Below are 10,648 nucleotides of genomic sequence, written 5' to 3' on the forward strand. Positions count from 1 at the left end.
TCACGGCTGAAAGCCAGCACCCCAAATGGCCTCCGAAAGTGAAGAGGCAGCCAATGTACCAGCGCTCCATGCTGCCACCTGCGACCCACAGCAGCTAACAGACTCCCAGCACCAACGGACGGAAGTTTCTGAACTGCTTTCAAGGGCAGTGAACAGACTGCAGTGATCTAACCTGGAGGTCACTGCCAGAGCAGGGAGGATCATGGCCAGGTCATATTAATGCTCTTGCTTTAATGGAGAGGACGTAAGGTCACATAAGGCTCCAAATATTTCTCAAATATACAACAGCATGCAATACATGAAATACAAGAAATACAAGAAGTAGGCTGGTGATTTATAGCCATATCTAAGATTGACTACTGGACACTCCCAAAAGAAAGACTTCACAGATTCCTGTTTCACAATTGTCCATAAAGCAAGTACATCCACTTCTTAAGACTCAAGATAAACAGTATAAAGTACGTTGTAATCAGCCAGTGGATCCAGTCCTTAGGACTTGAGACAAACAATAAGAAATAAGATGCAGTCGACTCATCCTCCAGATTAGATTATTCAATGAGTTTTCGATGCCTTCATCAGGACTGCGCATCAACAGGGGCTCCCAAAGAGGCACAGCCACAGGAACTTCTCAGCCAATAATGCCTCCAAACTGTCTTATTGTACAGCAATGTCTCAAGACTGCCTTATTCTCCTTTGTTCATGATGGAGACGTGTAGCCTGACTCCGTAGGTGCTCTTCCATCTAAATGAACGTAAAGACGGCTTGTATTGAATACTGTCGTATATTTGAGAAATATTTAAAGCCTTCTGTGATGTTAAGTCATACATGATTTATATTTACTCATCTATTTCCTTACATTATTGTTAATGGAGAGGACGGCAAGCAGGCAGGCAAGCCCACCATTCGTCTCCCGTTGGAAGACCTCGAGTAGCCGTGATCTGCCCAATGAAGAGCTGCTGTCCCTGGGGGAGAGAGAGAGGACCAGACCCAGGAGCTCTGTGCGCTGTTCCCGAGGCTTCCCCTGCTGCGTGCGGCTCAGCCTGGCGATGCAAGAACGTTCCAACCAGTCTGTCACCTGTGGCAGCCCCTGCTGCGTAGGCCAGAGAGTGGAAGAGCTCACCTGAGCCATCCACAGGGGTCCAAACTCTTGCCCAGTGGACACCGAACCCCCTCTCCCGCCCATCCGAAGGGCTCTGAGAAGCAGGGCTCTGGCACATGACTCTGCCACAGGCCGGGAAAGGCAAGGAGGGGAGGGGGACACACTGGGGCTGGACCAGGAGACCGGCCGCAGCACCTCCCAAGGGGCAGGGCATTCGTTACAAAGAAGGCCCCTTCCTCCATCAGGCCACGTAGGTGGGCTTTGTCCCTTTGGCTTCCAGACCTTGAAGGGGCGGGAAGGGGCAGGCTCCGACAGTGAGGGTGCCAAAATTAACAGCAGTGTGTACCAGACAAACCGCACAGGGGAGGAAGAGCCGGCACCCTGCGTCTGCTTCAGTGCCCCGGCTGCACGAAGAGGACTCGCCACGAGGCAACCAGGCCAGCGGTGACCCTCGCGAGCCACTTCCCATCATGGCCAGCAAAAGAGGCCCACCGAGCGCAGTGCTCCAGTCCTGCAGGGACGCAGGAAAGCAGCATCGATGGGGCAGCTCGGCCAACGGGCTATGGGGCTCCACTCCACATGGGCCCATCTGAGGCCCATCAGGCCCCCCCACACACACACACCAGTTTCCTACCAGGGGAAACATCAGCATCTCGGCCGCAGAAGAGGGGGAAACACAGGAACACAGAGTGGGAAGGAGCCTCCAGGGCCATCTAGTCCAGCCCCCTGCACAAGGCAGGAGATTCACAACTGCCTCCCCCCAACTCTCCCAGTGGCCCCTGCTCTGTGCCCAGAGGAAGGCAAAGAACCTCCGGGATCCCTTCCTGACCCCAGAGTGGCGCCAGCATTTCCCTGGGCGTGTAAGAAAGAGCCACAAGAACTAAGCGCTGAGGCAGCCCTTCCTGCCCTCCCTTCTCGTGGCCTGCCTCAGTTCACACAATCTGTCAGGTGGGGCCATCCAGCCTCTGCTTGAAAACCTCCCAAGAAGGAGAGCCCACCGCCTCCCAAGGAAGGGTGCTTGGGGGGTTCAACAATGGGAGGGCTTCTAGTGTCCTGGCCCCAATGCTGGACCTCCTGATGGCACTGGTATTTCTGGCCACTGTGTGACACAGAGTGTTGGACTGGATGGGCCACTGGCCTGGTCCAGCATTGGCACCTCTTATGTTCTTAAGCCTGTTCCACTGAGGAACCACTCTAACAGGAAGTTCTTCCTAATGTTTAGCCGAAAACTCTTCGGATTTTGACTTGGACCGTGGCAGATAAGGAAAATGGCCCTCACTTGGGAGGGGAGTCTGGACCCCTGTCTCCGTGTGCTCCACAGTCGCAGTCTGGATAAGGCACCGTGTGCATGGGAATTGGGGGAGGGCCTGCAAGTCACTTGTTGGGACTGTTAGACAGGCCTCTGGGCTGAGACCCCAGACTCTGTAATGTCTTCAGTGCCGTCTTCTGGAGACGTTCCAGCTTGTCCGTATCCTTCTTAAACTCCGGTGCCCAAAACTGAGCCCAATACTCCAGGTGAGGTCTAACCAGAGCAAAGCGATGCCATCACCTTGCATGATCGGGACACTATAGGTGCCCACGGACTTCCCTACCCTGGCGAAGGCTGGCCCAGCCTTGCCCTACCAACGGGCTGTCCTCTGGCTCAACGGAGCCCGGCTCCCACCCACACAGACCTCCGTGCCTTGGAGGCCTGCTCTCCCCCCCAGCCCCCCCCCAGGACTCAGGAGGCACAGCTGCCCTGGGGGCACCAGGCAGGGCTAGCAGAGGTGCCGTGGCCCCGCCCAGCCCTGCCAATCTGCAACTAACCCGCTTGCCCAGGTGTTGGCCATCGAGAGCACATTGATGCCCTTATACCAGTAGCCCTCTTACATGGTGCTGTGGCGCCCCACCCCGGTCAAGCAGCACATGACTCCACACGCTACAACTGCTACTGTCCACGCCACCGTCGGAACAGCAAGGGCGCCATTTGAACCCGGGTCTCCTGCACTCAGACTCTGAGCTCAGCCTCTGGACCACACCGACTCACGAGGCGTCCCAGAAAGGAGCTGATCTTGAAGGAACGGAATGAGAAAGACCGGCAGAATCCTTTGCCTCCAGCTAACGCGTCCCGAGGGAAAGTCTTCTTAGACGCTCATTCCGGCTAATTAGTCCCATAAAGTCCACTCAGTATTGGGGGGGGGGGAATTAACACGGCTGGCAACGACTTCCCAGAAATGCCGGTAAAAAGAGAAGGAGGGGAGTTAATGGAAATCTTGTCTCTTAAGAACTCAGTTCTGGATTCCTTTCCAGCCTGACCATTTGCCTCCAGAGCAAAAACACCAGCAAGGCCCCTCCCAACCAACATAAGTGCTCTGGGCCAGAAAGCGCATAATCGGGCTGCAGTTGGCAAACTGAGGACGGGGGTGGGTTTGAAGTCAGACGTGCACAAAAAGCTAGCGTGCACACAAGGTCAGCAACTGGAGCACCCCCCCCCCATGGGTGAATCAAGCTGTCAAGAGGCGACGCAAAGTGAAAAATAGGCACTTTTGCAGTTTACCTTTCTCAATGAGAATTTCAGGCCAAAAAGGGAAGAAGCACCACAGCCGCACAGCCTCAGTTCTGTGCCCCAAGTCTGGGAGGGGGGGGGCAGAAACGACGACAGTGGAATTAAAAAAGGATGCTGTGGCCCATTCCCTACTCTTCATCGCTCCCCCCCCCCCGCTTTCATTAGAAAGGTTATCAAATCTTGCTTATCATAGAATGTTAGAGTTGGAAGGGACCATGCAGGTCATCTCGTCCAACCCCCTGTACTCTGCAGGAGTAGAGCCGAAAGAAAGCCCTACAGCATACCCGAAAGCTTGAAAACGTCCAGCGAAGGAGTATCCACCACCTCCTGAGGCAGACTGTTCCACTACTCAACCACTCTTACAGTTAGGAAGTTTCTCCTGATATTTAGCCTGTAACGACTCCCTTGTAATTTCCACCCATTAGATCTAGTCTTGCAATCCGAAGCAAGAGAGAATAGATCTGCTCCATCTTCTATATGACAGCCCTTCAGATACTTGAAGACTGCAATCCTGTCCCCTCTAAGCCTTCCTTTCCCAGGCTAAACAGACCCAACTCTTTCGGCCTTTCCTCGTAAGACTTGGATTCCAACCCTCTCGCCATCCTGGTTGCCCTCTTCTGGACACGCTCGAGCTTGTCAACATCCTTCCTAAAATGTGGTGCCCAAAACTGGACACAGGACTCCAAGTGAGGCCTGACCATAGCAGAATAAAATAAGCCGTTGCTTATTTTATCTAATTATTTTAAATTTATTAGCCAGCCTTTCCCTCTTTGCAGAACCCAAGCTGGCCTACAGTATAAATAAAACATTATGAAAAACACAAACAAAGTTTGCGTCCGGTGGCACCTTTAAGACCAACAAAGTTTAATTCTGGGGATAAGCTTTCGTGTGCATGCGCACTCATGCACGCACACGAAAGCTTACACCCAGAATTAAACTTTATTGGTCTTAAAGGTGCCACTGGGCACATACTTCGTTCTGTTGCTTCAGACCAACACGGCCGCCCCCACCTGAATCCACAATTAAAATTAGAACTATAAAACCCACAAAAATCACGGTTAAAAGACTCCAACTAGGACTGTGTCAGCTATGCTGCCCTGGGGGTTGAGGAGTTCATTCTGTGTCTTGGTAATTGCTATTGCATTCCAATCTCTGCTGTTCTGCCTGTGCCACAACGCTTATCTCTACAGATGTGCAGGAGGATGTTTTGTTGGAAGTTGTATTGTCTGGAAGTCTCCTATGTACCGTGAGAGACTACTGCTTCCCAGCTTTCGCCACCTAACGGTTTCCTAGCTGGTCCCGCGCGCGGGAGGGTAGCTAATTGGCCCATGCCATGGGGTGTGTGTGTGCGCATACGAATGCCCTATATCATGCTCAATGGATTGCTGCCATTCTTTGCAGTGCCTGTGTTACTGCATCTATAGCTTTGCAATAAACGTACAACCGTTCCTGAATGGGTGTACTTTGTTGTAAGCTGTGGGTTCTGAGAGACTGCCAATAATAATAAAAGCTAAATCAGTTGAATGCGGTCCTGAATAAAACTGCCTTCGACTGCCGAAGATCAGCAGTGCCATGAGCTTAAATGTCACTGAGACACGGCAAACCTCCCTCTCCTGCATCCTTACGCCCAGCGGGTCCCAAGGGGGAAGACTGTCTGTAAAGTGCTGCCAAGTCACAGCCAATTTACGGCAATGCCTCCTAGGGTTTCTAAGGCAAGAGACGCTCAGAGGGGTTTTTGTCCTTGCCTGCCTCTGCGTAGCAACCCTGGACTTCCTTGGTGGTCTCCCATCCAAGTACAAACCAGGACTGACCCTGCTCGGCTTCCGACATCTGATGAGACCAGCCTAGCAGTGTTCCCTCTACGCTGAGTCGGTGTGAGCCAGCTCATAGTTTTTTAGCCTCCAGCTCACAGATTTTTGCCTTCGCTCAGGAAGGAGGGCCTCAAAGCACACTAATTTGTGCAGCAGCCAAATGGCTCGCTCACAACTTTCATGCCCGGAGCTCACAAAGTAGAATTTGTGCTCACAAGACTCTCCACAGCTTAGAGGGAACATTGGCCGCAGGTGCCCAGGTCCAGGGCAGAGGAAAACTAGCCGGGGGCGAAGTGGAAGCCGGGGCCTACTCCCCACTGGAACCACATCACGCACTGATTCGGAAAGAAAGATGACCCTTCAAGCACCGCTCTGAGTGTAGATTTCCGTTCAACGGCGACAGGAGGAAGGCAGCACTGACGTCTGCCCCTGAACTTGCCATGGCCTCCTCCTGGCTTCCGGGCCTGCGATTTCTGAACCCCCCCACTTGGCCTGGACTCCAGAAGGTCAAGGAGGAGGCCTCACATCTGGGGTGGCGCTTCGGCCAGATCACACACCGCAAGGAGGCAGCACCGGAGCACTGTCTGCAGTATTCCATTGCGAGAGAGAAAGTCGGAGGAAGACGTTGTGTGGCCACCAGGCGTGGGGGCGACGGCTCCAGACACCTTTGCAGCCCCTTCATTTGCACACAAGTCCCAGTGAAGGACAGAGTTCATTTCACAAGATGGGCTGCTGCCCCTCACCAAACAGCCAGCGCACAGCCTTGGTCCGGGGGAGCGGGATTCAGATTCCCCACCCAGTCGGAGAATGGGGAATCGGCCAGTGTGCCAACAGCAAGCCCCCTAGGCCAGGGCAAAGCTGGAGGCCTGATCACAAATCAACCGCTTCTTTCTGGATCAGAGTCCAGGAGCACCCGAGAGACCAACCAGGTTCTGAGGGTGTCAGCGGTCGAGAGCCACGGGTTCTCGCGTTCATACCTATTCCGCCCTTCGGTTTTTAAACCTGGAGATTCGTCCACAAAGGTCAGGGTGGCGTCCACGGGAATACGGCCTTCGTTATCCTAGTGTATCCTCACAACAATCCTGAGAGGTAGGCTAGGCAGAGGCAGACCGACTGGCCCACCGTCACCAAGGGGACTTCACGCCTGAGCAGGGACTAGAACCTGGGACTAGACCACTGGCCCCTCCCACCCAACCAGGGCTGACCAGTAGCCACCTTCTCAGGTCTCCATCGGGTCAAGCTCTGCTCTGGGGACTGAACCCGGGATCTCACATGCGCAAAAGCATGTGCGCCTCACCTCCCAGGGCAACTGCCCCGATGCAAAGGTGAGCGGCCCCTGCCCCCAGGTCAACCACCTGCCAGAAGCCAAGCGCCAGCAGCCAGCTGCAAGATCCTCTAGCTAACCGCCGCTGTACCAGGTCAGCATCCGTGAGAGCGAAGGAGACAGGCCGCCCTCCCATTCCTGGCCCAGTCTCCGGCCCCACGGGCCTGCCGGGTCCTCGCCACTGCCTGCACGCCAGACCGCAGCATATGCTCCAGTGTCATAAGGAAGGCCCTGCACCATCAGGAAGCCGCACGGAATGTAACGCATGAATTCCCGCAGGCATAACTCTCCTGCGCGACCACCAAAATGTGGCATGTGCGGGAGAATTCTTTGGTGGAGCAGGCTTTGCTTTCCCCTTGGCTGAGAGGAGGATTTTTGTATGAAGCAAAAGCTTGCTTGCTTTTTAAGCAACAGGCAGAGCTCTCTCAAGACAGTGCCAGTGCCTCTCTGTTGCATTTTGAATCCTCCCCCCCCCCCACGCCCCCATTTCTTAAGACTGACTCTGAAGGATTTAGAACACCTGAGCCCTCCTGGGCCATCTCCCAGGACAAGAGATAATTACCTGTAATCTGATTACAAGCGCCTGGCCTCCCCTCAGGGCCTCGGCACCCACATACCTGAAGCCCTTTGGGACTCTGGATCTGAGCATCAACACAGGCATGTCAGCGCATGGTGGGGGGGGAGAGAGATCCTTGTAGCCCGCCCCTGTTGACTCAGTGCCTACTTCCCCCTCGAGCACACGTGGTTTCTCACAGCTCCCCGTGGCACCCACCCCTGGCAGTGTGGCTGACGGCCTCACCTGGAGCACCAACCCATCCACGTGCAACAGAGTCACCTGAACGCGACTTCTGCAGGCGGCAGTAGAAATACTGACCTCATGGAGGTTGGCAGGAAAAATATTCTGCCCTCGGAAAACAAGCAGCTGGGTTTGGGGGAAGGGAGAGGAAGCCGGTTCCTCCCTGCCCCTATCTCCAAAACACTGTTCTGCTGAAGGGGGAAGGGGAAGCTGCAACCGGTACAAGAGACACATGGGGAGGGGTGGGGGGTTGTTCACTTCCCTGTCTGGGGCTCCATCAGCGATTGGGTCGACACTCCCAGCTCTGTGTGGCGACAAGCACTAGGAGCACAAAATCTGTCCCCAGGGAAGGCAAGAGGCAGGCCACTGGAGGCCAGGGAGTCTCCAAGGAAGGCACAGCACGGCAGGGCAGGGACGCTCTGGGAAAGTAGCCTAAAGACCGGCTGGGACCTCCCAGAGCCCCGAGTATCCCAAAGGACTCCCAGAAGACAATCAGCATCCCACAGTGGGAGCCGCATTCGTCTGCTGTAGCCCAAGCAGCAAAAGAGCCCGGTGACACTTTCAAGACAGACAGCGTTACTTTGTGAGCCAGAGCCCACACTGCCACACAGCCCTCAGAAGTGTTAAACACGATTGCTGGCGAGGCAAAACCACTTCTGCAAGGGATTCTGCACTCACACCACCTCTTGTTTAAACTGGGCTGCGACCACCCAATGCAGAACACAGGCACACGTGTGCTTCACCAACATACCAGTGCAACACCCATTTGGGCTACACATTTCTGCCATGCAAAGTGCGCAGAGCTGCTTTGCACAAATAGCAGCCCAGCTGAAATAAGGCACACGAAGCCTGGGCAGCATCATGCTTAAGTCCGGCACCTTCAGATGCTCTGTTTTCCAGGGGAGCGGGAATATTCTCCCCACAAGACCGCTTCCACCATGCACAGGGCCTGGGAACGGAAGCACTCCATCAGCCAAGTTTCTCGCTAGGCCTCCCAAGGGCATGTGCCGCACGCAGGGCCCCCAGGGGACATGAACACCCAAGAAAGGAAGGGTTCTGCACCCAAAGTGCTGCTGGAGATTCCTTCTGCAGCGTCCACCCGGATCTTCTTTGCCTTTGCTTACAGGCTGGAGCACGGTGGTCTGCTACCAGACCGGCCAGGTTTCCCCGCCCCACGGCATGGTCCCTCTCAGGCCTGGTTTATGACAATCTTCTCCCAATCCAAGCCCACTCAAGCACGGGGCACATTTTCAAAAGACCCATAAACACAGCTGCCATGCTCTTACCCCCCCCACACACACACACACCACCAGAGGGCTTTCTGGGGTCTTTTTTAAAAATTAAAAGTGGCCATCGCTGGAGCACTACAGCAAGCCCCCTGCACTGATGCTGTCGTTGTTTTCTAAAGCCCTGCGGTGCCTCAGCAGGAGAAAAATGCAGTGGAAACATTGCCAGTGGAGGGAAAGACGCAGAAAATTCCTGTGTGGACGGTCCATTGCAGAAGAGGAGCAGCGATGAATGCAAAATGGAGAATTCTCCCTCCAGCCTCACACAGTAAACACATCTTGGCGTGTTCACACCAGCAAGGTGAAAGATATGGTGCACTGGGGGTCAGCCAGAGCTTGCAAGGCTCAAGGGAGCATTTGATTCCTGGTTCTCTCCAGCCCAGAAAGCAAGAGAGGCAAGGGGGTGCGGCTGGGTAAGGTGGGCTGTTTTGTGCCCCCAAGAGAAGAGTAGGAGGGTATCCTGGTGGCAGGGAAAGTGGGGGGGGAGTCAGATAGAAATCTGAGGCAAGGAATTTAAAAAGATGTGGCAAGAAGGGTTGCGAGGGGGTGGGGGAGAGCAGGAGCTTGGGAAAGCCTCACCCAAGAGAGAGGCCAAGGAGACCCATGAGTCATCCTGGACACACAAACATGGCACAGTAGAGAGAGGCTGACATTTGGGGGGTCCAAATGGGGATATGGTGTTGCCAGCCCCTGGGAACAATTCAAGGGCAGGCAGCAAAGGGGGCAGCCCAAGGGCGGGCACAGGACGGACACACATACGGCAACTGCCACCAATATGATTTCATTAGGAAGTCACTGGTCTGGGAGGCAGACGCTCCCCACCACCACCACAAAGGAGTCCAGCAAAAACACATGGGGGGAGGGGAGGGGAGGGGGGCACTGTTTTGCACCCAGCTAGGATTGTCCAGCAAGTTGTGCGGAGCAGGGGGGGGTGTCCAAGACCAGGAGGGAGACTTTCGTGGGGGGGTGCGAGCATCCCAGTGGGAACAGACAGGAGGAAGAAGCCCCAGCTCCAGGATTTTTTTTGGGGGGGGGACTGTTACCAGATGGCAGAGAGAGGCTTCCAGTGGGTGGGGGGGCGGCTCTCCCAGCCCCCTTCCTTGGGGACCCCCCCGCGGGGCTCACCTGGGCTCGGGCAGGACGATCTTCTTGCTGGCGCGGGCGGCAGGTGAGCTCTTGCTCTTCTCCATGGCCATCAGGTAACTCACGTCGGCCAGGACCGCCTCCAGGTCGGCCATCTTGACCCAGCGGGGGCCCCCCCGGGGCGGCCCGCCTCGAGAGGATGACCCAGGAGACCCCCCCCCCCCCCCCCCCCGGCCCCCCCCCCCCCCGGCGCCCCCCCCCCCCGGTTTGGCTGACCTGTTTCCTGTTGCCGACCAGCTGAGCATCGGCAGGCAGCAGCCAAAATTGCCGAGATTTTGCCGCCTCAAGCCAGGCGCCTGGCAAGCCTGGCAGTGGAGCTTGTGGTTCAGCTGAAAACTCACACAGCCGAGGGGTGCGCCATCACAGCGGGGCTATTGTCCTCAACTGTGTCAGCCGGGGAGCATTTGTCCAGCACGCGTCTCCCTTCTAACGCAGCCTGAGACGAGGGTCACACTGGGAATGGTCTCGCCTCTCAGCGCTGACTCTGTCCTCTGCTGCAGAATGCAGGTGCACCGAGGCGCTTTGCTCCCTACTGGAGTCGTGCTTAGTGGAGGAAGATGTTTTGAGTCTCGTAATCAGAAGCCTACTGAAACAAGGAGCCCATCTCACAAATGACGTTTCCCCTTCCATAGACAAAGACGCTA

The 10,648-nt window shown here is 55.5% G+C and overlaps 1 protein-coding gene across 1 annotated transcript in view; it reads right to left on the bottom strand.

Moving 5' to 3' along the window:
• Positions 1–10,099, bottom strand: part of ADRBK2 (adrenergic, beta, receptor kinase 2) — an 84,357-nt gene extending 74,258 nt beyond the window's left edge. The window contains exon 1 of the mRNA XM_015426417.1: positions 9,987–10,099. Coding sequence (XP_015281903.1) covers positions 9,987–10,099 — 113 coding nt within the window. The remainder of the gene's footprint in view (positions 1–9,986) is intronic.
• Between the last annotated feature and the right edge of the window lie 549 nt (positions 10,100–10,648).

Source organism: Gekko japonicus, unplaced genomic scaffold (assembly GCF_001447785.1).
Source record: "Gekko japonicus isolate JY-2015 unplaced genomic scaffold, Gekko_japonicus_V1.1 scaffold856, whole genome shotgun sequence".
Classification (NCBI taxonomy): Eukaryota; Metazoa; Chordata; class Lepidosauria; order Squamata; family Gekkonidae; genus Gekko; species Gekko japonicus.